This window comes from Lates calcarifer, linkage group LG5 (assembly GCF_001640805.2).
Source record: "Lates calcarifer isolate ASB-BC8 linkage group LG5, TLL_Latcal_v3, whole genome shotgun sequence".
Lineage (NCBI taxonomy): Eukaryota > Metazoa > Chordata > Actinopteri > Centropomidae > Lates > Lates calcarifer.
This window is the reverse complement of record NC_066837.1, coordinates 26,660,705-26,688,539: the sequence shown is the minus strand read 5'-3', so window position 1 is coordinate 26,688,539 and position 27,835 is coordinate 26,660,705. Positions and strand designations below refer to the sequence as shown.

The window sequence follows — 27,835 nt, the reverse complement described above, 5'->3', positions numbered from 1 at the left end:
AGCCCTTGTGTAGGCTGCAAAATCTGACAACATAAATCACTATCTGACACAGTCAGGTGTTTCTGCAAACGTCTCTGAGGCAGCATCTCCATCTACATCATTGAGACATTTCAGAACCCCTTACTCAGGACTCATCATTTCAATACTCTTCTTTATCATCTCCTCTCACGCTCCACAAATGATCCACAAAAATCCACCTCGTATTTGCCACCTCGAACCACCTCCAAGTGCTGCTGTGGTTTACTCTCTCCAAATAATGGCTCTCATAACAAACCAAAACTCATGCTGTGAAGATAAAGGAGACAGACATGAAAGTTGTGATGGTGAACCGTGTGTCAAAATGTTACCTATGTTCAATCATGGAGACTACTCACAAAACAGCCCTCTCCTGTTCATTTTGTGCTTATGATCCAATCAGATGGCATCTCAAGAAGTTGCGACAGCCTTTGGTTTGTATCATCATTCATAGACTGTGGCACTATGTCAGAGCCTAAGGATATTAGTGGGGTGCCTCAAGGCTCAATATCAGGGCCTCTCTTATTCTTTATAGATTAATGACATGGCAGCTGCAGCAGGTCTGTTTCTGGACATTTTGATGCCTAAGGCCACCTGATATCCACAGCTGCCCCTGAGGAAACTCATCTTTTTATTGCCAAATAATTTAACCACATTTTAGTTTATTTCAGCTTTATTCACCTTTACTCAACCTGTGGTCAGTTAATACCGTTATCTCTTATTATATCTTAATGGTTCACTAATGCCTAAAAATGTCCCTGCATTGCAGTTACATGCAGGCCTCTGCTGTATGATTTCTGTTTCCAGTTTCTGGGAAGGATATCAAAGACCGAGATCGCTCTTTGTGTTTTTTGCAACTAAGAGGAAGTTGCAAATAACTAATATAAAAAAATGTATGTTATTATTATTATTTAGGAATAACACAGGATTTTGCCATGGTGCCAGTGCGTGTTCATGTATAGTGCCTTGACCTAATACTGTGGTCAAACGCTCTTATTGTGGACTGGTGCCATACTATGGAACAGTCGGTCTATAAATAGGAGATGAAAAAAATAGAAGGGACACATGCAAGCTATAAATGCAAGTTACATGTTTTATGTTTGACTGTTGACCATGTTAGAAATGAGTGTTCTCACTTTAACATATATTCCTTGGATTTGTATGTTTTGTAGATCCATAAATAAATAAAACAATCAAATCTCTGCAAACTGGCGGAAGTAGACACTCTGCTGCTAGTAACTGTCATTATGACAAAAACCAGAAGAAATAAGACCCAGTTTGATTATTTTGGGCCAATTTGTGTTGAACCAGCCTTTGATCAATGCTTTGATTCAGTGAAGCTGTTTGAGTTCATAATCCTGGTCTCCTCTGATCAAACTGCTCTGCACAGTCATCTGATAACATTTATGTCATTAAGACGTGAATTGCTGGGGGAAAGACCAGCGTGTGTGTGTGTGGGTATTATGGGAGAGGAACACTTTGAGCCAATAAAAGTGAAGCTGTTATGTCAGATAAAATAATCACTCACACACACACACACACACATATAAGACAAAGTCATGTTTCTTCTGTTGCTGCATTTGCACCTACTTTAAACTAAAATATAAATATGAAGTACCTGGATTGATTAGTGTGGCAAACCATGTTGAATCTGCAGTGGCTAACAAGCTAACATGCTGTAATGTTCTGTGTCCCTACTCAGACCGCTGCTCCCAGCCTGGTGGGTAAAAATACTCTAAGTTGAGAAGCAGATCCTGGCAGGAGCTACAGCTGGAGAAATGTCAAAAACCCCAAAACAGAAGAGAACAGAACAGCAGGTCTGAGACTCCTCATTTACATAGTGTCATAAAGAAACAGTCCCACATAGCTGCCTGTGCTATGCTTACATGCAGGCACACGCACACAAACAGAGCAGATACAACAACACAGGGCTATCAACCTATTAATTAGATCTACTGGATGGATTACCATGACATTTTGCACAAATATTCATGTTCCCCTCAGGATTGTAATAACCTTAGGGACCCTTTAACTTCTCTTTTAACACCATCATCAGGTAAAAATTTATTGTCTTTGGTTTATTATCAGATACTAAAAATACTAAAAGCTGATGCCACATTACCAAAAATGTCAACTGTTTATTGAGAATTAGCAAATCATAACCTGCTAAAATCATGACTCTTGTCTTTCTAAAGCTCCGTTCTGCAGTTGTACAGTCTTCTGGTATGGTTTGTCAATCACAAACTTGTCAACATGCACTCAAATTCTTTAAAGTGAGACTATGCAACTTTTGAAGGAAAAAATAACTTATTCTTTCTGTTATAGATGAAGTTGAATTCATGATGGACCCTTCCTCAATTCAGTACTCTCAAATTTTGCTGCTATAGCCATACTTGATCTGATACAACTAGTGGCTTATAGAGGCTAATATAAGCTAATGTTGGCAAACTTTAGATTGATACCATTATGTAACAGATATTAGTGAGTCAGTTCACTGCACTGACTTGACAACTGTCTCCTCTTGTCCTGTGTGTTCTTTTAAATTATGTTGTTGCATTTTTCATTTTCTCATACTTGTCACATGTAACTGCAGTGGCTACTTTTCAGCAAAAGTTACATCGTCTCATTTTAATGGGTGGGTGTGAGTTAGGTTTGTGCAGACACTGGAGTAGGCAGGTTTATCTAAATGCAGGCTCTGCTCTAATGTCTGTCATTACCAGGTATGCTTTATTGTGTACGTGTTTATATTTCATGCCAATATTTTACTACTCTCGAGTGTGAGAGGAGATGAGGCTGTAGTTACATGGATATTCACTAGCTGCAAAAGAAGAACCTAAAACTTAAAATCCAAATGTTTAGACTTGTCTTTTCACCAAATACTCTGACACCTTGCCATGCTGACAAAGATCTGTCCACCAGTTACTTCTTAGCTCGTGCAACATTTACTTACAAATGTGATTGGTTTGTAATTACAACAAACTAAACAAACCTCAAACAATGCAATAAAGAAATAAAATAAATAAAATAGCTGTGGTAAAGTGAAGAGAATGTGACAGCTGCTGTCACAGCTTGCTGCTTGCTGCAAGAGCAAAGAAAACCCTTGACTGAATTTTCATCAGTTCAGATCTGGTTTCCTCTGGCCACAGTCCCTGGCAGGGTGGGAATGCACAGGTGAACAGATGTGGACTGCTGGCTCTGCTGGCACACACACACACACACACACAACACACACACACACACACACACACGAGGTGTCTGAGTCCTGGCTTCGGTCCAGTGGCCTTGGGCAGGTCTTTATCTTCCAGTCCCCCAAAGCCCCTTAAGCCCTGCAGCTATGCCAGTCTGCTCTACCCCTTCTTCTTCTCTATAGCTCTCCTTGCCCTTACAAACCATTTTTATATTTCTCCTTCTCCCTGGAATCCACCTTCCCTCACTTACTTTTTTCAAGCCAAATCTTTTTTTTTTTTATCATTTCAATCATTAAACTTTTTCCTTCAGATCTCTCTCCTCCCTTCTCAAACCTCTGTTCCAACTCACATCTACACCTCTCTCTCTCATATCCACCCCAGGGTTGCACTTTTGTCTCCCTCCAACCTTCTCTCTGTGGAGGTCCAAAGTCCAGTGGTTGCAGCACCAGAATGTCAGACAGCCATATATTAACATTTAGACAGCCTCTGGGCCCAAAGGGGATCTCCACTTTAAATCAGTCACATCCTCTCGATTCCACAAGCTGACTGGTACAGCTGGCACCAGCAGAGCACTGGTGTCAATCTTCACATGTTTAACACTGTCAGTTGTCCAAAATGACTGTTTTATGGCTTCTCTTTCTCTCACAAGACTTATGTATTCCCCTCAAATTCCACTAAACACACTGTGTTGTGTTGGCATCTGTGTCAAATCAATGTGACATTCTAACTGCTCCACAGAGAATTAGTTTTTTAAAAAAGGAACAAATGGGGAAGTGATGTGTACCATAGCTATAAGCATGGCTAGCAGTTATTTACATTATTCAATAATCTGTTGACATTTAAAAAAAAAAAAAAAAAAGCTCCCTCGCAGTTTCCCAGAACTTAAGGTGACATCTTCTGATTGCTTGTTTTGTCTGAGCAACTGTACAAAGATCCCAAAGATCTTCAATTTGCAAAGATATAAAAAAGACAAAGGCAGGGCATCCTCACATTTGAGAGCCTAGGGCCATGTCAGTCAGTCGGTCCCCCGCCATGGTCCAGTGTGAAATATCTCCATGAATATTGGATGAATCTGGATGAATCATAATGACTTTGCTGATCTTGAGCTTTCTGCTATTGCTTCAAGCTGATCAAAATTTCAGTTTGTCCAATACTTTTCTTTATAGTCAAATACCTGTAAAAATAAAGCCAGTCCCATCAGCCTCAGCTGTACTTTTATTTAGTGTTAATTACCATTATTAGCCTTCTACCTGTTGGTAAGATTAAGATGGTGAACGTGGTAAAGGTTATACCTGCTAAACATCAGCATGCTAACATTGTCATTATGAGCAAGTTGCTATGCAAGGGTAAGCATGTAGTGAAAACATTAAAGTGCTACATTTTTTCAACAATGAATTCTTTTGAAGAATCACTTCATTAGCATTATGCATTATATACAGATAACTTATCATTTCATTATGTTATTACTCAACAACCAGTATCAATGTACTTAATAAATCAATGAACCGCTCTAAATTGAGCCTTCAACAATTTCAAAATCAGTTTTTAAAAGTTATGCTAATTAATATTTTCTAGAGTTGTCAACTGATGAACTGAATTTTTTTACTTACACAATAACACAGTAATGATTAATGTGTTAATTAAAGTTTAAAATACTAGTATTTACTTGTATTTTTGTGAGGGTATAAACCAAGTACATGTTGGAATAAGACATTATTTCAGTGTCTAAGTTTTGATGATGAATTTGATGATGAATTTGAATTTGCTGAACAACAATGTCCACAATGAATTGCTGACTTAAGTGGCAGACAACCACATGAAGTGAACATACACTGCTTGTCAGTAGATTGTTTGTGAAGTGATATCTCAGCTAAATAAATGCTAGTTAGCATTAGTTAGCTGGAAAGACAGTTCATCACTGTACTGTGTACACACAACTCTGGTTTTATCAAATCTTCCATCTGGAAGTGTTTTAAAATGAAAATTTCTGGTAAGATGTTTCCTTGCTTATCGCGGTAGCTGCACTTGCCTCGCCTTTCACCTTTCACCCCAAGCGGTAAACACTCATGCTGGAATTGTGGGAGGAAGTTATGCTCAAACTTGGTTGGCTGTTGGTGGAGACCAAAATGAAACTAAAGGAGAATGAATATTGGCTGTACATTCATCATGGCAAGCACAGACATGCTAATGTTGCCCTGTGTTCATTATTACAGCTTTATAAAGTGATGTCAGTGTTGTGTTTTCAGATTGTTCTGTTGTTCCCAAGTGGCCAGAAAAAAAAACAATTAATATCGTTTTAAAAGAAGCATTTGTTGATGCATGATGCCCAGTGGATGTAGCGGAGCCTGAGGGTTTTATATACTGAAATATTTTTGTGTTGTCTACAGATTTGAAACTGGCCTTTAACTAGGATGTAAATGTGCTGCTGTCTTCAGCAGATTTTACAGGTTGCTTAATGATAGATTGTTGATCTCAATGGGAATAATGAAGATAAATAATGATTCAATCAATAAGAACCAAAGAGTGGTTCATATTGACTCCCAAATTTATTCCAGTAACTGCATAAACACAAAACTCAGCGCATACAAAAGTAAAGGGGATCCATATAAAGTCGTGTCTTCCCTCACACATTATTGTACAGTCAAACTTTGTGTAACTCTGGAAGACACAGAAAAGTGAGACATATTATTAGTCACTGTTGGGATAGCACAGCAGAGATAGGGTGGAGCACAGTGATGGTGTGAAATCCCTGGAAGGATAATTCTTCGTAGTTAGCGAGTCTCAGCGGTCTCACTGACTCTGGTACTTTTTTTTTTTGTTGCTGTCGGCAGCTTCGTTTGTGTGTTGCTTGTGTGTACGCTGGCAGTACTGCACGCCTGTGTGTGTGTGTGTGTGTGTGTGTGTGAGCGTGCACACTGGTATGGGCTGTGTTTGTGTTACTGCAGAGGTGACAACAACCAAAAATACACTAGCTCTGCAGGCCTGAATTATTCAGGGAGTTGAGATGGTGCAGCAGGGGGTGGGGGTGGGGATGGAGATGGATGGATGAGAGACGGCAGCGAGAGAAGAGGAAAAACAGTATGGTGAGGACGAACAAAGTCGGGGAGAACGACGAGGTGTAAGAAAGTTGAAAAACTGGGGACTCATCAAAAGCAAACCACACACACACATAGGCTGGTGACATGAAAGAGAACACACACTCACACACAAAAACATACATTTTGTTATGGCCTGCTGTGTTACAAGATGAATCATTGCATCTGCAAATTTTAGTGCTAAAAAACCCACAAATCTTACATAATAATATCCTAGTCTTCAATATCTGCACACAAAACACACATCAGCAGTGTCTCTCTCAAACATACACACTGCATGCCTTCTCTACCGTATCCACACACACACACACACACACACACACACACACAATGCATTTCTCAATCTCTTTTATTCAATGCATGCAGGCTCCCCATCGCCTTTCACTCACATTGAAATTCCATCTGTTTTTGCAATCTGGGAGCGCAGCTGTGGAGCCTTTACATTTCCTGTCTACCTGGACGGGGGGGGGGGGGGTCAAGGAAACCCAAAATGGAGACTGAAGCGTGGAGCCACATTTATCGCTCTTTAGCAGGGAAACTGTATACATCCGATATCCAGAGAGCCTTACAGTACTGTAAAGGAGGACGTTTTTAGAATGGGTGGCTCTGCAGACAGATTGTTTTATGTAGCAACAGAAAAAAACGTCAGCTACACAGAAATACAAATCAAATCCCTCTGATGCTTCCAGAAAACAGGAACTGATTTAAGAGCTGAAGGGCATACAGGACAGCAGTGAGAGACTCAGTGGTGTACAGGTGACTGCTGTAGAAGGATTGGGAACATAATTAGTGACTTCCGCTCGGTGCAAGGCACTCAGACAGAGAGGAGAGGTCTGGAAATAAGCTGTTACTGTACGTCTCAGCCAGCTCCTCAGAGTCCCATTACCAGTGGATGTCTTCCCATCAGTGTATGTGGGGGGAGGAGGAGGATGTGGTGGTGGTAGTGGGGGGACTAAGGAGTAATGGATTTTAGCCTGGAGATAATGACCGATTGACCGAGTGTGGGCCGAGGCTACACATGACAATGCACACAAACCTGTTGGGTGAAAACCAGCACCAGGCTTTCTGTGATGCTTCACAGTAAACCAGATGACAGAATGAACAGAAGTGATGAGTCAGTGGCAACAAGATTTTCTGTTGTAGTCTTGATGTTTTGCCACTCATCCAAGAAGCCTCTTCAGTTCATCAAAATGTCAAAGCTTCTTAAATGAATGATGAATGTTAGAATTTTTCAGATGTTTTTTCCTCGCACTGAGACAGATTTTTTAAAATTCCAAGTGAAAACATTTGTACTAAATGAAATGTGCCCTCAAATAGTGATGATTCTAGGTCTTCTTTGTATCTATTTCCTCAAGCGCCAATGAGACAGGCCTGCTAATTCCAAGTGAGCAGGTCTGACAGGATACCAGTATGTTTGTCAAGGAACATTAGCTTGTAGAAAATTAGATTTCTGTTCTACTGCTGTCCATTAGAGCTTTTAACTGACTGCTGAAGGAAAGGAAGGAGGGAGCTGGAGACGTGCCTGTGTATGTGTGGATTATGTGTGCACACGTTTGTTGAGAGGTCAGAAGAGTGAGCTTCTGACCAGAGGGCTACATGTTTCAAAGCTGAGCATGTGGGAGGTAAAAAGTTTAAAAAGTTACTGTTTGTAATGTGTTTTTTTTTTTTTTTGTTGAAAGTTACTTGGAAAGAGTACGCAATTTAGCACAAATTAAAAGGAGAAAGGAGAAAGTTGCTTTGCTTTTGCTGCTTTTACTGATGCTCCATTTACTACTTAAGTTTCTGTCCACAGGACCTCCATAAAGGATATGAACAAGCCTTTCCCTTACACTGCATAAAATAACTAATAACCACAAACATTCAATTGGTGAATGGAACACCTTCAGTCAACACACAAATTGTCTTACAGGTAACTAGGTGAAAACATCATGTTTTCTTAAAAAAAAAAAAAAATAAATCTGGTAAACATCATATTGAAAAGGTTCATACAACAATGCCCATATGACAATCCCAGACATCCATGAAATAATCCCACTACAGAAACGGGATAGTTTTTGTTACAGTTTTTGTTATAATCTGTCAATTATTCTGCTATTAATCGATCAATGTCAGAAAAAATTCACAGTTTCTCATCGCTCAGTGTATTGTTTTCCTCAGCCAAACCCAAACATATTCATTTTCAGCCATATAAAACAGAAACAAGCATCAGAGAAGCAGGCACCAATGATTATTTGGCATGTTTGCTTGAAAAATGATTTAAACATTTGATCTACGGTTTCATGAAAACAGCCAATTTCCTGTTGACTGACTTATCATTTCACTTCTAAACCCCACACTGTACAAAGGCTGAGAAAACTGGACCGTTTCATGCTCTCATTTGACTATTTACCCAGCATCTATGTAATCAGTACACTTTTCCCTTTTCAATTTGACTCAGAGGAATTTCCTTGAAAGAACTGCTCCATTTATGCCCAATTAAAAAGTTATTTGTAATCAGTCTGTAATTGGAAACTTCATCCTTCATACATGTTGAACTGTACCTTGCCTGTGGACAAACTGTACATTTTTGTGTATTGTTGGAGGGTGCAGTATTAAGTATGAATGTTTTGTACCATGGCAGTATGACTGCCAACCTCTCCACAGCTTTCACATTAATACTGCTGTTCCACACTTGAGTAAACTTGCATATCTACACACTCCAATAAAACAGGTGGTGGTATGCACCTGGCTGGTTTGCAATATGCAGATAAACACAAAGAGGAAGAAGAGTACACTACACTACACACCTGATGTAGTGGACACTACGCAACGTCCACACTAATCACACAGACTTTGACTTTGGGTCAGGTGTGCTCAGATCCAGGCCTGAGTCCTTGATGTTGAAAGATGTTGGTTACACTAGCTCAGTAGTTCACTGGAATAAACTGGAAGCGAACCTATTGAACATTGTCACTATTTTACCTATAATAGTGCTGAGTTACACAGTTCTTTCCACAAAACTTCATCGGAACATTATAGATGTGTAAAATATATAGTTGACAGTACACAGAAATCTGTGCATGTCAAACAGAGCCATGCAGGAAAATAGGATAACTTAGCCAACTACAGTACCTTCACAAATTAAAAGTAATTTTTTTTCCACAGAGTCTACAGACATTAATCCCTTGAACAGATTTGACAATCCAGTTAAATCTGCCAATGTGAGGTTATATATGGTAACATGGCAGCATGCCAATTAACAGCAGAGTTTTGAGACATTAATTCTATGAGACAATTAAACAAAAACAAGTACATGCTTCTACAGAGATTGGATTTGTGATTTTTGGCCTGGTCACTAATATAACATCCCTCTGATGTGTCAGTTTCCTCTCTCTGACCTCCACTCGTTACAGTGACTGCAGAGTAACAAAAGACAGGATGAGTCGAGGCAAGTGTCTGCTCACCTACCACTTCCCATCACATGTTCTCTGAGGCTTTATCAAGTGAAGCGTGGGTTACAGAAGGAGTGTGAGAATTTAATGGTGTGAGGGAGCAAGACTGAGATAGGGCGTGAATTTGTTGGAGTCCTGTGTGTGTGTGTGCACGTGTGTGTGCGTATATGTGTGTTTTGTTTTTTCATTGTGGTACATAAGATTCTGCTGCAGTGCATTCACACATCAGCCTTCAATGCAGAATCCAACCATGATGTCATCTTTCCCTTTCATCTTTCTCCCTCTGAATCTCTCAGGCTGTGGAAGGAGGGGTTTGTTTCACTCATGATGTAAGGTGAGAGGATCTTCTCTGGTGGAGAGAAGGGTGGAGAATAAGGGAGACGAAATAGCAGAGTAAAGGGTTAATTTAGGATTAAGATTTAGGATGTGAACACCCAGCTGCTGTGACACTGAGGAAGCAGCTGATCACTTTACCTCTGTCAGTCATGATTACTGAGTATTAAAGCTGTAAGTAACACCTGACACCATGCACTAATCCAAAACATAATATGTACCCTCTACAAAACCTAATTGGATTTTACTCTTTTTCAAGTGAAATTTAATAACACCATGGTAGGATATCAAGATGCCTTTCTCTGAAGGAAGCGGTACTGAAACAGTGTCTCAGTTAACTGAGGCTGATCGAAAGAAAACTGATCAATTAAAAAAACATTGATTATGGATCAATGCATTTCTCATTTTTCATTTTTTTTTCCCAGTTTGTCAAATATAAAGATTTCATCTCTTGCTTTCTTCCATTTTATTGATAATTATTTAACTTTTAGGAATTGATTATATATTGGTGATATTTCATTTTCATCATCATCAAGTACAAATTACCTACCTGATGAATGTCTGCAGACAAAATGTCAATAATAAGATGTTTATAAATCTTTTTGTTTTTTCACAGAGTTGATGATTCATTGCACCTATCAGTAAAATATTCTGCTCTCCATGAATTCTGTAGTAGAATTGTTACCATTCTTTTGCAAATTCTAAAAATAACTTTAGATTTTGATAGAGTAGCCTGTGATGAAAATTTTACATTATTATGAGCATTTTATACACATCAGTGATTAATCAATTAAAGCGGCACTCCTGCATTATTGCTATACTTTTGTGAAGTTGGAGGACTCAGTAGAGAGATCAAACTAAAAGATGATCAAAAGCAGCACAGCAGAGGCCAAGATATTCTGACTTTTAGTCCCTTGTTAAGAGTCAAGCTCCAAAAATCCAACACTTTCCGTAATGACCAACCAATACAGTATCTTTTCATTGTGACTTTCTAGTGCTAGCCCAGGCTGGGACTGCTAACAAGTTAAAGGTGAGTTCGTCATATACAGCAGATCACTAGCTAGGCTTGTGAGTAGTCACTACATCACAAAAATTCTGGATCTACTTATTTAATGTGGAGGAGCAAATGTCACTTTGCAGTGACAGACCTTACCACTCCTCTGAAAATACATGCCCCCTGTCTGGAGGCTTTCTGTTATAAATGTGTAGTCTAAGAGCCCAATATAAGATAAGGACATAATCTGGGTTATTGTTCAGTAACAGAAAACAATATACAGCTGCTGGGTAATACTCCCCATGACCTAACCTTTATGTGTAAAGTCAGTTGTGTGCCCCTTTAATCTCAACAATAATTGATCAATTACAAAATTATAGAACTGTTAATGCAGCACCAGGAACAAATACATCACTTTCCTTTAATAATAAGTAAGTTACACACGGTTCTTGTCTTAGATGTAATACACACAAAATCTGTATTCTCTGCTTCCACTATATACAGGTGGATGAAGGCAGATACAGAAGCTTTAAGCATTCACACTAATTATACATCTGCTGTGGCCTTCACAGTCAACACATCTCTACCTGGTTGACCACCTATATGAGATTTTGGACTGATGTGCTCTCCACGTCCATCATTGAAACACCAAACATCTTTTGGAAAAATGCTGTTAACCTCTCCAGTTGCATTTTAAGACACTTGGAAAATCCATAAAAAGGAGCACTGAAGCTGTCCTAGTGGCTCACGATGGAGCAACTCCACACTTTGATTTGTTTTTTTATTTGTTAAAAAATCTGTAAATGAAACCAGTATCAGCATGTATCCTCATGCAAATGTGAGTACTATGAAAACCTCATTGCTATTATAGAACTATTCTCTTTATATTTCTAGCTCTGTCTGTCCATGTTATTGCCATAACTGCTACATGAGCTACTCCTCCTCTTGAATAGATAAACATTCACTCTGCCCTTAGCTGACAAACCCCAACCCCAGCTTTCAAGTAGTGAAGCACAAGCATACACAAACCACAACACAGTGTCTGCCACAAAGACCCTGGCAACCTTTAGCTGCTGAGTCCAGCCAAGTGTGTACAAGTGTATGTGTGTACGACTGACAGAGAAAGTTACAGTCGTGGATAGTTACATATTTACATATCTATAATTTGACCTCTAACTGGCCTGTCCCTGTTATTGTTGTCCATGACAAGTGTCTGGGCAGAGGGGAAGATACTGTAGCTTGTCCTCTAGTATCATCAAACTTCAAAAAGGCCACTGTTATGTAATTCACAGAGTCTTCCTGTCAGATTGGCAGCTTTTTGATTTTTTTTTTTTTTCCTCAAGTTGTGACTGAGCTTTCAAAGGCCTGAGGGACACAAATCTTGCTCTGCCAATGAAAGAGCAAAGGAAACGTGGAGTTCAACTCTGACCATGACACTCTCCAGATATGGATCTGGGACGAGTTTTTTTTCTGTGATGTCAGCAATAAAGAGAATAGAAAATATCTGTGGGACAGGCAGAGATGGAGAGGGAACACAGGGCGAAAGCAGGAGACAGAGAGAAAAAAGGGAATGTGGACGTTAGAGAAAGGAAAACAACTGGACAGAGAGAGAGATAAAGACAGAGGCGTCAGTGATTGGTCCCTATGATGTCCACATTCGGTTCCTGCTGCTTCCTCCTCTTCCTGCTCCCACCAGCTAAACGCATCACACTCACACTTTGATGAAATAAGCACACACACAGGAGGGGATGAGTAAGCCGCTGCTACTGCAGCTCCCTTGGTGAAAAACTGATTTTGAGATGTGCGTGTGTGTGTGTTTTCTGTGCGGTGAAAATGAAAGCATGTTGAACAGCAGAAGCACAGCACAACCCAGTGGCAGAAAGAAAAAGAGCCTGAGGGAGGAAGGGTTCAGTTCAAGGTTTTTTTTCTTTTTCCTCTCCAAAATGACATTTAATGGGTGTTTTTATGTTTTAAGACTAAACTTTTTAAGACTTTTTGTAAAAAGAAAATGTAAAATGCTGTCAAAACTATTACTTACTTAATAGGATTTGTGAAAGCTGTAAAATGACCCTCACATTAATCTTCTCTCTCCGCATACACGGATCAGTCATAACATTATGACCACTGGTGGATGAAGTGAATAACGTCAATCATCTTGTTATAACACAATGTTCTGCTGAGGAAGCTTTGGTCCTGACACACTCCCCAATGTCAACCCCCCCCCCCCCCCCCAGCAAGGTAAGGTTCCCACCTGACCTGGGCTCTAAACTCCCCAGATCCCAATCTGATTCAGTACCTGTGGGACCTGCCTAATATTGCATAAGTCACCCTCATACTGGGGGGACCTATTTAAAACAGCTCTGACTTGTTGGGGCTTGGACATGGGATATCTGAAGATCTCCTGTAGTGTCTGGCACCGGGTCATTGCCAGAGTATTCCACCAATGTAGTATTACAGCCTTATTACACTATCAGACTTATGATGGACAGTTTTTTCCAAATCGATGCAACAGAGCTAGAGATATTGTTTTTATTATTCCACAGGTGTGGTGAGCTCACTTCTTTCTATCTCCACACCCCTCAATCAGTCTTCAGCCCAAACCACTGCTGACTTCAGTAACATCACTTGAGGACATTTATCAGACTTTACAAAGCTCCCCTTGGAGACACAAAAAGCTTTATGCAGTTCTTTCTTACATATGTTATACTCTGCAAGTTTGAGGGAGAGGAAGTAGATGTAATTTAAAGAATTTTCAAACCATCATCAGAGTGTTTTAATATATAGATAAACTATGTCTTAAAGCATGTTGGAAGGGGTTTTTTCACAGTGTGTCAGAAGTGGTATTGGGGAATTGAAAAAATGAGAAAACATTATCACAGCTGTCAACATCATGTCATCATAGAGCTGCACAATCACAAAAATAAAGAAGAAAGAGTTTGACTTGAAGTTAGGTGCTAAAACCATCTCTCTAAAGCAAAATGGTCCATGACAAAAAGAGGAGCCACTCAACAGGAAGCAAGAGCCAAGGTGATGGACAGAATAGAAGAATATATTCCATTCTAGATGATGTTACACTGTTGGGTGCAACAGAAAACACCTGACTCATGCAATACATCTGGAAGATTCATGAATTTTGTATGACTAAGAGAAAATTGCAAATAGGAGAAAATGAGTGAATGCCACAAGGTTTTTCTTATGTTCTTTGTATGCGCCACAATAATACTACTTATTACCACAAATCTGTTATATTAGTGGTGTGTGCATGAGGAGAAATGCTCCTGCTAAATTTTTATTTTGTATTTCATGTGGACCAGACCTTGACAGCTATCATATTAAAACTGTTGTCTGCATCTGTCCGGGAGAATCCCCCACCCCGAAAATTTTTTTAATAAAATTGAACCATCCCTAATTGGCTGCATACCCTCCATTTTCTCCCAGGCCCTTGTGCTCGGGTCCCACACCTCCCACATCACACCTCCCTGTTTCACTGTTACACAAGGCACTGCTCACTCTCAGCACAGCACTCTGCCTCAACTGACTTCAACTTTTATTTCATCTGATCACAGAGTCTTTTGATTTTTCTCCAGGTTGAGCTTCCTCTCGGCCGCGCTGTCAAAGAGACCTGATTGAATGCACCGTGTGTGTGTGTATGTACCTGTCTGATGGGTTCGGGGACCCGGTAGCGGCAGCAGGAGTGTGTGAGGCGTACAGCAGTGTCCAGACTGATCTTGTGGCCCACAGACACGTACACAGGCTTAGAGCTCCTGTCAGAGCTACGCAGCGCCTGCACACAGACAGAAACATCAGTAACTTTTCAACATTCTGCTCTCTGTCTGATGGTGATCATCACACACATTTTGTTGAGTTTGACTTTTAGCAGGGTGTCTATTCTTTGAAGTCAGTGGCAACAAAACAACAAAACCTCTGTTAAAACTAGTTGTTTCTATTTTTGTGTGTCTGTCCTTTGCCACACCTTTCCAAGCACTTTGCCTGAGGCGGCTGTGAGTGGGAAGCTGTCTCCTCCTCTCTGCAGAGCAGCTATCTGCCGAGGTAAAGAAACAAAAATCAAAGTCAAAAAAGATTTACAGCATGCCAGAGCAAACAGCAGCAAACTGAGACAAACTGTTAACCTGCTGGGGAGACTTCACACTCTGGTCTCTTTCTCTTTAACCTCTGTGTGTATTGACTTTCATGTCTAACTGAAGCTAGTATGTTTCAAAATTCTAAGATTAAAAAATCAACTGAATAATACTTGATGTTATTATCTGGCATTTTAATTTTTTTATGAAAGCCCAAACTAGGCAAGACAGATGCCTTGTATTCATGATTGGTGGATGATGAACTCAGGGTAACTGCTTTTTAAAATGACCTCTATTTAATTTTCTTCAGTAGAAACTAAAGTTTTGCTCTCACAGTTGAAGAGACAGTACAAAGTCAGACACAGTGATGTGGGCTGCTGTTGACAGGTGTGCTGTGGGTTATAGGCCAGAGCCATGAAGGGAGCTTAGCCTCCAAGGGGTGATGGATGGAGTGTCCACTCTACTATGACTGATTACAGCAAGCAGCCAGCAGGGAGACAGGAGGGGCTGCGCAGGGCCTCCGATCCCGGCTGGGATGAGGCCAACTGTGTGCGAGGGCATGTGTGCGTTGTTTGTGTGTTTGTATGGGAGCAAGAGATTTGGCTTCTATGAAGCAAGTATGGGACTGAAGCCAGAACAGCAGAAAGACAGAGCAAGTCATCAATAACACACTAGTTTGAGTTACAGCCAGGCTATTAGTGAGAAAGAGACATAGAGAAAAAAGGGAAAAAAAGAGAAAGAGATGAGATGGAAGGAAGACAAAGTGAGAGATGAGAGGGATGGAGAAGAAGAGTAGGAAAGCTACACTGGTGGTAAAAAGAGAGGTAAGATCAGACAGATGCTGGGCAACAAGAAACTTCAACACAGATATCATTTTCCAAAAACTGAATCAAGGACAAAAAGGAAGAAACAAAACAGTTTCTCTCCTCTTTCATCCTTTTCGTTTTGTCTCAGCCTCGGCACAGACAAAAACACACTGCACTCCCCTGTCTCTGCTCAAGCACAGACACATTACATTTACATCTTGTGGGAATTCACTGCAAGTAACAGAGCGACTAGAGAGAAGGTAGGATGAAGGGTTTTGTTCAAGGACACTTCAACGGGATGCATGTATGTTTTTTAATGGACACACTGACTGCTTTGGGGACTACACTGCAAAGACTCTTTTTCTTAATAAGTTGTCCAGTCCATTATTTAGTGGTAAAGAGAAAAAAAATCCAGCAGACTAGAATATCTGAGTTTTCTCACACTACAGCTTAATTTTTTTCTTGATTTAAAGGGATTACTTCAACCTCTTGAAAATTCAGTCTTCCAAACTGTTCATGTCAGTCTGCAAGTTGTAATTTAGAGTCAAAAACATTAGGAATTTCTGACAGCTGCAATACTTTCTGCTTGGTGGAAAGAGTGTCAACAAAATGGCTGCAAAGCCTCCATTGACTAATACAAGTGATTCATCACATTTAAAAGAAGCTGTACACTGTCTCTGGTTTCACTTGTTAATGAACTGCTCCAAATTTTTCATACCACAAAATGTGTTAATTTAGGCTGAATTAGCTTATTTATTTAAATGATGACTACAAGGCAGTGGAGGTGAAGAAGCTTGAATATTCCAAAGTCGGAAAACAGGATGATTTCCTATTCTTCCCATTCTGCCAATACTGCAGGAATGCAGCACAAGTACAGAACTAGAATCAGAATGTGGTGAGCATAGCTAGCTAACAGACTGGAAGCAGGGGGAAACAGCTAGCCTGTCTCTGTCCAAAGTTCAAAAATACACCAACCTACCCACCTCTGAGGCACACTGAGTGGCATGATTGATTTTATCTGTTAACTTCAATCACAAACATAAATGTAAAATGACTATTTGCAAGTTGGATTTCTGAGTTGAAGTCTTCCTTCAGGCTTCAGGCTTCCACACATTTTGTACTGACTGGACAGTCTCAGTCTTATCATTTCTATACATAGACATAATTTGTAACATACTTGCCAACCTCTGTGTGATTTCAGAAAGTCACTGTACACTGCTGCTGTTCGCTAACTGCTAATCACGTTCAGGCTCCAGCTCTGTACTAATAATGAACAAATATGAGAGTAATATCGATCTGCTCATCTCACTCTCAGAGAGATAAAGACTAAGTGTGTTTCTCAGAATGCTGAGCCATTCCTTTAAGAAGCTCTTAAAGGCTTAATATGACGATAAACTAGTTAAGATCAATGTGTTACACAGTGTATCGATGACTGTGGATACAGGACCATCCTGCAACAAATTATGTGTACTTGTGCTTTTCAACCACACAATACTTTTGCTAGAAATTATTTTATTTCCACATTCCACATTAATTCCTTCAGGAATCTGTGCACCTGCGTCTTATAAAGACACACACACACGCACAAACACATGCAAACACACACCTCTTTTACTCTTGAGGCAGGTGCATTTAATTACTGCAACAGAGAGAGAGTTCTGTCTGGAGCCTTCAGAGACACTTCTCAGACTGAATATTGGTTTTTGAAAACACTGTGTGCTGTAAATGTTTTTGGAAACCCTCTATGACATCTAATTGAGTATGGCAGCCTATCGCTTGTCAGTGGTACGTGGTGGTGTGGCTTGTAGAGCCGGTAATGGCTAATCTTATTTCTAAACGGCTAATTTTCTGAAATTTGGTAGGGAGCCTGACGGCTTGTGTTTCACAGATTACCTCAAAGCTAATTTCCCCACCAAGCGATCAAACACTGAAGCTGGTGTCAAGGCGTTGCGATTCTGTGCGTGCCTTTGGACAAATTAGACGGAGCCCCAGAGACTGACAATTACATCAGTATGGACGGGAAGGGACTTCTAAAATTTCATGCACAGCAGCTGATTCAAAGCTGATCGCTTGAACCCAAAGAGGCAGCACAGACGTGTGATGCCGATGCTACCTGATACCTAAAATGATCATGTCTGAGCCAGTAGGATTTTGGCCCAGGTTGTATCAGTACGTGCATGTGACTGCATACTCAAGAGGTGATGTGTCTTGTGTGAACACAGAGATCAGATTCCTTCCCAAAGCAGAGACAAACCAACATTTTCTGATTCCACAGCCACTAACACTAATTGCGGGAGATGGATACACTCCTGCAGAGAATTGAATTAGCATGTTATACTACTACATGAAGACTGTTGGGGTTACAAACAGAGTGTATTGCCTGCTAATTGAGTTAGCAGTGAATCAGATGAATGGTAGAGCCATCCACTCTGGCTCCCTTTTGAAAAGCACTTGTCATCAGCATTACAGGAAATGCCCATCACTTCTCCTCTATGGTTTGACATCATCTACGAAATATTTACATATTGATGTTTTCCTCAAGTACAGTGCTGAGATTAGTTATTGCCAATGTCAGAACACACAAAAAAAGTTAGGTTGAGGGATGACACATACATTAACAACACAGTGTGTAAAGTGTAAATGCATCTACAATCCACATGTAGAGGTTATGCAAATGTAAACATTTGAAAATATCTAAATGTTCTTCTTCTTCAGAAATCCAGGTCAAAAATGGAACGTGACAGACCAGATTTTGATGTGTATAGCAAAGGCACAGGTGAAGATATAATCCAGTTACATTCCATGACACACCACAACATTTTAGATGCACATTTTGTTTTATAAGTTAAAAAATACTATGTTTATCTCACTATCTTAGATAGCAGCCAGATGCCTGAGCATGAGTCAGACTTAAATTCTACTTGATTTTGTTCTTTCCCCAACAGGTCACAGAGGCTCCACCGAAACAAAGTGAGCATTTGCATATTAATGACATCCAGATTTTACTGTCCCACAGGTATACTTTGACCAACAGGTATTTGTTCCACTTTGATTTGTATTCAAAAAGTCACATTAGCATTAGCTACACAAGGAGGCCTTGGCTTACAATAAAAGTCACACTGTCAAAACAGTGTACACACCAACACACACACACACTTGCAAGCGCATACAAATAGATGTTTAAGTGTGAGTTCATATGCACATACAGAGATGCACATTGAATAGCAATTGAGGATTCTGTCCTTTGTTTGTCCCTCTCTGACATTTCTTCACTTTTTTCATGGAATGCAGTGAGTAAATACAACAGAAAAAAGTGATTACTGAAAGTGTGCTCTTCTCTTTTACAGGAAAGGCCTTTATACATGTCTGAATATGATGCAGCACATCAGCATCTTTATTACATTTATTGTTCTGCAAGACAAACCACAGAGTGACAAAGCTCCACAGCACAGAAAGGGAAAAAACAACACTAAAGAAGTGACCATCTCACCTGTGACTGGTGCTCCTCACTCTTGTACACACCCTGCACCTGCAGCAGGTTCTTGGCCACACCAACACATGGTAGCCCTGACAGCACTCCCAGATGACATGCCAGGCCGAACTCTGCAGGGTCCAAACCAGGACAGTAACAAAAACCGAATCAGCTCCAATATAAAACAGAACTATAAAACAGAGCTGGAATGAACCTGAATTTAAATATGTGATTTAATGAAATGACATCACTATACAGTCACATTCAAAATATTTGTCAGGTGTTTACTACAAGATCTATTTATTATAAGTTGTGACCTGGCCTAGTCGTACTTCTGCGAGTCTCATTCTTAAAAATTACTTAAAGGAACAGTTCAACATTTTGAACAAAAAAAACATGTTCATTTGCTTTCTTACTGAGAGCTGTCAGTAAATCAGAAGAGTATAATTTCATTTATTCAAAAATAAATGTTTTTATTTTCAGCTGTGGATTAATTTACATTTGGTGCTTTAGTGAGTATCTCTGGCACAAGTGTAGTGCATGTGGGACTGACTCAAAATAAAGTACAGTATGTGTGTTCATGGTAATTCAGGAAAATATCAGCCAGTGTAACAGTGTGGCTCATTGGTATATTTTCAATATTTAAGACACCAGTGGAGCTCTGTGGCACAAAGCTGTATCAGGCTTTGAATACACAGGCAGTACTTGTTAGTACCAATTTGTTGATACTAACTTTGTTGCTCCATGGGAAGCACAGAGAATATCGCCAGCCTTATCCTTTATGTACAGAGGTAAAGTCGGGGCATAGTTAGCTTAGTTTATCTTGAAAAAGACTGGAAACAGGGAGAAAACAGGGAGCTTGTCTGGCTTTGTCTGAAGTGAATCAATATAGCTACCAAAAGCTCTAAAGCTGACTCTAGACCTATTGTATCTTGTTTGCTAATCATTCCATAAACAGGAATGTGTTTGTTTTATGTTTGTGATTGTACGGGGAGTTGGCAGTATGTGAGTCTTTCCTCTGGCTTCAGGCTAAGTAAGTCCAGCTCTGTAGTTAACACAGAGGCATGAGATTAATATTGATCTTTTCATCTTATCCCTGGAAAGAAAGCAAATGAGCCCTATTTCTCAAAATAAGAGGACCAACATTTAGGCCACTGAGGTTGTTAATGCAATGTGAACTTTAGCCATAAATCACTCTGGGTAACTGATAGCAATAGACCTTTCTCACAGCACAGCTTTCTCACTTTTTGACTTGTCACAGCAGGAAAAGCACAGGTGTAACAAAGTTTATTAATGACAGCCCAGTTCCATTAAGTATCTTTCTAAGTCATTACAGTGAGCCAACACACATACAGTTATTATGGGACTGGGTAATGCACATATTACCCAGTGCTTTTCTACTCCAATTATAGGCCTGTCCTTTAATGTCTAATTCCATAAATCAAAAATTAGGAACAGATATTGCAGAAACATTCCCTGGGTCAGTATAGACCAGTGTGACTTACCTCTGTAGTGGAAGAGACCATTCCCATCCACAAACACCACCTGTTGACAAGGAAACACAGCAAACACACAACTGAAATTAACTGATCTATAGCACAAACAAAGCTATAGCTGTTACCTGTTCATTTTTAAAACATTCATTTTTTTCCAGGGTTTTGTCTAGCAGGCATGTCATAGAGGGGAAAGTACAGTTGTAATGAATAATGTTAATTACGGCCAATCACACACTTGCTCCCTCTGAAACAACAAAGTTAAAATGCCTGCTAACTTTGGTTCAGTTTATGGACATTCTTTGGTCATAACTGCAACTACATACAATGTCAAATGAAGAGTGAGAAAACAGTGTCTTCATCCTGAGCTTCAAAAGTTAAAGTTAGTGAGAGACAAAATCCTCAAACTGATATTCTAACTCTTCCAGCTCTGACACAGCAGTGAATTCTGGAAGCTGAAGCTCACTCTACAGACTCTCTTCCTGCAGTGAATTGTAAGTGACAGGAAAAGCTAACTTCAAAGGTTGCAGATAAAGGGACTGCGGTAGAGGTAAGACTGTGTGTGTGTGTGTGTGTGTGTGTGTGTGTGTGTGTGTGTGTGCGCGCATGTGTGCGTGTGTGCACACACATGTGGTGGGCAAAACTGTATATGTGAGAGACAGAGAGAACAGAGGAGCTATGTCACAGTAACTGCAATGTATTCAGTGTATTTTAATGTGCATGAAGTAAGGTACGGTTTACAGTTTTTGAAAAGCCCAGTAATATCAGTAAGTTGTTGGGTGTGTAGCTAACTTGTAGCTCATTTAAAAAAACTAATTCAAAATTTCCACTCACTCATCTCCACAGTTCATCCCAAACACCACTAAAATAAATGAGCAAAATCCCCAGCCTCATCTGTAATTTAAGATTAATAATAGCATTGTAAACTGAAATGCTAATATAATATTGGCATGTAATGTTAACATGCTTGCAGGTAGTATGTTATAACTACTAAAACTAATTCTAAGGTGTAAGCATTTTTGCATGCTGCCTTTAGCATTGACATCAAAGCATGACTGAGCCTGGGTCCACCAGAGGCAACAATTAAATACAAATAGACTGATTCAAGTCTGACATGGACTGGTCTTTTTATTGCCTCTGAACCACTCTGATATACAATGGCACACAGCATGGTATTTCCTCTGGTGTCACAGTTAATAATAACTTACCTTAGCATAAGACTGGAGGCAGGGGGAAACTGATAGCCTGACTTTGTCCATATTTTAAGGGTGCTACATCATGTAGCAAACCATTTACCCCTTCACTCACTACTTCTGTGCAGTTCCTCTGGCTATAATACAGGTTGCCAGATACATTTGTCAACACAAACTGACATTTTTACATTCCTGTTTGTGTTGAACAGCTAGATAATGTGCTAATTCGTTAGTTTTAAAGATTTAATTCTGCATATTTTTTGGATAGAGTCTATTGAGTAGGCTTAATCACAGACAGGACAATATCTTCTCATCTCACCCTTGGAAAAATAACAAATAAGCACATTTCCCAAAATTTTGAACTACTCCAAATTAAGTCATACTTTAATCTACATTTTACATGTAATAAGAGTTCAAGTCACTGCTAATGTAGCTGTAGCCTCTTAGGCACTGGTTTAACACAAGCAAATGCAAAAAATAAAGAATCAGCTATGAGGAAATGGTTTGCCTCACACCAGAACTCGACTCAAGACCATATCAAAGTATCTTGATATAAAGCACACATGAGGAACAAATAACAGGTGTGACACAGAGGATCCAAAGCAGGTCTAATACCTATATCAAGTACCTAACAACTAGTTATGACTCCACTAATGTATGTGTGCAAAAGCTGACCTGAGGGAGAAGTGTGGGCTGGTTCTCCTGCAGCCGCTCCAGAGCTTCCAGGAGGAAGGGGGTTTCTCTGAAGGCCAGGAAGCCAGCTATGTAGGGGGCTGTCAGGGTCACCATCTGACTGTCCTCATACAGCACCTGGCATGAGGGGGACAGACACGAGATTTTGTTTATGACTTTTTTTCAGGGCAGCATGGTGGCTGAGAGGCTGTGATCAAACAGTCAGCTCACTATAATAACACTGGGTTTGGATACAGAAATCTGTGGTCCTAAAAGGAGCTAAGACAGTGACATCATCAGGGTTCAGGTGCTGCATGCTTCAGACAAATGTGTGCCCCCCAGTGTATATATAAGGGCGAGTCCATAGACACATACACAAGCTGTGCAAGATGATCACTAACATCCCCCATCTGGCACAAAATGAAACATCTGTTACTTCTTGTTGATTAAAGGCTGCGAACATATTCTGAACATCAGACAAAGTTATTCTATTTCAGTTACCTGCTGTGTTCATAAGTGGACACTTAAATTAAGGTTATGCAGCTTTAAAATTAAACTGAATCAAATAGCATGTTTTTTGTTTGCTACAGCATAACAAGCATCTTAGTTTACTGAACTAGCGACCATACAAACATCCACTGGAGCAGGGCGGGCTAGTTAGCTACTATGCTAGTCAGCTGAAACATACTGAACCACATGAAAAGTAACCTGCTAATGTCAACATCAGTTTTGAGGTTCAGTGATGCTAATAGGTGTGGTCCATCAAAACACAGTTTATCCTTAGCTACAGTTAGCCAGCACAAGTTTAATTATATTGTTTTTTTCTTTCAGATTAAGATTCTTTTGACATGAATTTTCGCTATAAAAAAGTTGTTTGTTTAGTTGGACTTGATGAGGACTGCTCCATGAGAAAGTGATATTTACAGAAAGTAAATTTATAACCCGATCACCAGATTGATACGACTGTGTCCACTGGTAAAGTGCACTCGTGATTTAGCAGGCTAAAGTCTTCTGGCTAGCAAATGCTCATATAAGGCTGGAAGTTCAATGAAAATGTCCTGTTTGGTAATATAGTACAAGTCAACAGAGGTGGACAAAGCATTCCCTTTGGCTTAAGGCTTAAGTCTTGGCTATGAAATCTTGAGTTAAGACCCAAGTCAAATGTAAGTCCTGTATTTCAAATACTAAACAAGTCATTACTGTATGTACCACACCAAATTTATTTCCATTTAAAATCTTAATTTATTATTTATTTATTTATCACTCAAATAAACTTCACAACACTGACTCTGTATGCCATTGTATGTTATTCCTGTAATACAGCCTTAATATCCAATCAGGATAATCTCAGATATCATCTGTTTGCTCATCTGTCTGCACTGCCAAATGGACCTTCTCTTGACTGAGTCCACAGCCCTGTTGTATGTCAGTATGTACATGTGTTTTGTAAGATGCCGGCAAGAGCAAACAAATATTTCTCACTTAAATATGAAAAACATGTTATATAGTTAAGGTTAAGGCTCTCCAACTGAGAGTCTTTGAACTGACATTTTAAAATGAAACTCTGGTTAGGTTTATGACTTGGCTTCTTAAAATGACGGAATTTTCTCAGTCTATCCGGAAGCTTTTATTTTTAAGTTAGTATTCATCAACAGGCATCATGCACCTCTGAACCTTTCTATCTTTGTACCAATCTATTTTAAGCAACACCATCCTCCACTATCCATATCTCCAATGGTGACCTTCTTACTGCACTAAGTATTAATAGGATTCTGGAGACCAGAGGCTGCAATGCTTTGGTGCTCGAGATGCTCAGCAACTTTCTGACCAGTTAGGAAAATGTTTTTCTGCAGTGAGACGTGCCAAGGTCTCAAATGCTGTAACATTTGACACAAACATATTTTGTAAAGGCTCTGAGCAGCAGCTACAAATGAAACATGCAAGAGCTCAGGACTGTGCACGGCAACAGGCCCACAGAGCCTTGACACAAGGATGTTTTCTCAATAGACAGAAATGTCAGGTACCTTTCAAGATATGTCAGTGACTTATGTTTGACAGCAGTGGCCTTCATCCCTCTCCACAAAACAGCAGTGATGAAACATGGCATCTTGGTATGTGGTATTGGTATTGTTGCCAAGAATTTCAATAACTAGGACTGTTCATGCTGACAAGGATGTTTACTCTAATTTACAGTTTAAAAGTGTTAAGCCTCTGTTTGAGGCTAGTTTATTTAAAAGTACTAAACATTTGCCTTTTTTCTATTAAATCAGCAGCAGTGGACAGACACACTGTGCATTATGTTACCAGTATTACTTTGTGTCATAAATGGCCTTAGGTGGCAGTGTTAGAGTAAATTGAAAGCAAGCAGGGAACATAATCACATTATTGGACAGAATTTCTGAGCAACATTTCATTAGCCTTGTTGGATCCATGTATCAACAACATACACTGACAAATATCATTAATTATAATGGGTTATACAATGGAAGTGTGCCAGTGGCCCTCATTAATACACAGATAAACAGCAGGAAAGAGGAGTGCTTATGAAAGGCTACACAGAAAAGTAAATATATTGAAAATTGAGACTGCCAAGGTCACTATAACAACAGCTGGCTTAACAAGACTCGACTTTGAGTTGTTTTGTACATTAAACTGCAGTTCTTGTGTGTATTACCATTGTTTTCTATACTCGACAAGTCTACTTTTTCATTTAGATTAGACATCTACCACTTTATAGGTAAAGGATATTAAAATCCACTGCAGTTATCAGAGGAGGCACAGTTTTCACCTGTTCCTGTCATTTGGCTTTAAGGAAGTTGAGTTGTGAGGGGAGCAGCTGATTGGACCAGGGTGGATGGCGGAGATTTTAAAACGCTTTCTGGAGAGGCTGGATTCGCTTTTGCCTTTTTCCCGACACCCAACCAGACCGTGCTTGCTTAGATTGATCTACATGTGTGTGAAATTGTACATAGTGTAAATACTTGCCTAAGAGCAGTTCAGGTAATTGTAGGTGTGAGAAGCCTTTTCTTGTTGTAACCCGTTTTCTCACCAATGAACAGACAAAAAGAGTAACTGACTCTGAGTAGAACAAATAAATGTGTGATATGTCAGACTTTACAGTTGTGTGCCCTGTTGTGATTCCTGTAAAATATCAAGTAATGAGTTTGATATGGATCTAAAGTAACAACCTGTGAGAGAAAAGACTCTAACATGTGTTTAATAAAAACAGCTCCCAGGTACTCGACAGTATATCTGGACATTGCTTAAAGTTCAAAATTAAACAGAAAATCACAGGAGAAATTATCAGTGATGTTGAGGCATTAGTAATCATTTCAGCAGCAGCCAGACAGCCTTAGTAAAACTATGACTACTTTGCTGAAGTCAGCTTGTTGTCGTCACCATGAGGTTAGGAGTGATGAAAAAGTAGCAAACTTAGCAAACCCCTTACTGAGACCTTGCATTCAACTATCCAAACACAAACTGCCAGAGACATGCATTCTGTCATTACTGCTGCTGCTGTTGCCTTTTTCACCACTAAAGGTCGACAAAGCTCGCAGATCCCCAGGGTCATCTGTAATTATTGGGCGCAGTGAGTGGACAGCTCACCTCGAGGTCGGGGTAGCTTAGTATCACGAGCTGGGCGCACGCGTTGACGTCGTCCCCTTTGATGAAGGAGAGGTCCACTCCACCAACTCTCTCCAGGCCAGAGAAGTCTGGACTCCTCTGCCAGTCCTCAGTGTCCTCCTCCACCACCTGCTGTCTCAGACGGGCCTGCTCACTGCACAAAGAGCAGATTACTAAGCTTTCACCCACATAACACAAACAGATACAAATACACATACGTGCTAAAAACACTCTTGAGATTTGTTTATGTCTGTAATATTAGTAAAAGTCAACAACAGAGCTATTATTCAATTATATTACACTGTAAAACACACTACATGTAGATTTTCATCAATAAGAAAAACAAGACTGTAGCCACCATTCAAGACACCAAAGTCATGTCATCTGTAATAGTTTTGATATACATGAGAAGGGCTTTATGATATAACTACTCATCAGTAAAAAGCATGAGGTATTTTATTCATCAGAACTGCATACCTGGCTCTACACCTGAATGTAGAGACAGAATTTGCAGAAGATACAATTTAAAACTTAAAAGAAAAAAAAAACACTTAATTCTAAGAAAACTGTGTTTGGCTGATGATTGGTCAAAACTTTCCTACAGTTGGTTTAAGGTCTAAGGTTTCTTCTGTGCAAAAGTTTGACCGCTCTACTTTGAGACCAGAGATTATGAAGTAGACTTCGTGATTGTTGATTTAAAAAACAAACAAAAAACAAGTTTAGTTATATCTGGACTGAGAATGAACAATCTGTGAGATAAACCAGGCTCAAGGTTCACACACTGATGATACATCTCCCAGCTGGACTTTCACAGCTCCACGGGGCTTGTGTGAGCACACACACAAATCTGAGCTGGAGATGACAGGCAGCATAAGGACATAATACAGAATCATGGTGTTATCACTGGCCTTGTCATTACAAACTCACAAATCAATGGCTGCTGAGGAGGAGTGGTGGCACAGGCCCAGGGCTGCTGGCAGACAGAGTTACAACACAGGGGACACAGGGACACAGACAAATGTAGTAACATCTGTCAGTACCTTCTGGACCCTGGTTTGTTATTCAACAAGCTCCTATTTCACGTTAGCAAATCATAAGTAAGTGGAAAATAAGTGGCTACACTGTTGGAGCTAAGTGCCATTGATAGTGATAGTGTTATGCTGAGTATAATTCCGGTATACAAATAACAAAGTAATGTCTGACCGTTCCCACTGCCTGACCAGGTCTTCTGCAGGTGGAGCAGACATGTGTCAGCGTGATGAAGAGGACACAACCAGCCGCAAGAGAGGTAGTCTTTAAATGACATTTAAATGATAGAGGCAACGTGAAGACCGAACACGCTGTTTTTGCTTCCGTATACAAACGTCACTGGGGAGGCGGAGCCTGTGGCAGAGTTAGTGTCGTGTTATGCGGGTAAATGCTGCTATCTAGTGGTTAGAA

The 27,835-nt window shown here is 39.9% G+C and overlaps 1 protein-coding gene across 4 annotated transcripts in view; it reads right to left on the bottom strand.

The window, feature by feature from the left end:
* LOC108884557 (endonuclease V) overlaps positions 1-27,753 on the bottom strand; it is a 56,877-nt gene extending 29,124 nt beyond the window's left edge. For all 4 annotated transcript variants that reach the window (XM_018678508.2, XM_018678512.2, XM_018678510.2 and 1 more), the window contains exons 1-7: positions 27,599-27,753; positions 26,378-26,549; positions 22,775-22,909; positions 20,919-20,958; positions 19,432-19,544; positions 15,030-15,098; positions 14,712-14,840 (exon numbers count right to left, since the gene is read on the bottom strand). In XM_018678508.2, coding sequence (XP_018534024.1) covers positions 14,712-14,840; positions 15,030-15,098; positions 19,432-19,544; positions 20,919-20,958; positions 22,775-22,909; positions 26,378-26,549; positions 27,599-27,642 — 702 coding nt within the window. In that variant the 5' untranslated portion in view covers positions 27,643-27,753. The remainder of the gene's footprint in view (positions 1-14,711; positions 14,841-15,029; positions 15,099-19,431; positions 19,545-20,918; positions 20,959-22,774; positions 22,910-26,377; positions 26,550-27,598) is intronic.
* Positions 27,754-27,835: the final 82 nt, after the last annotated feature.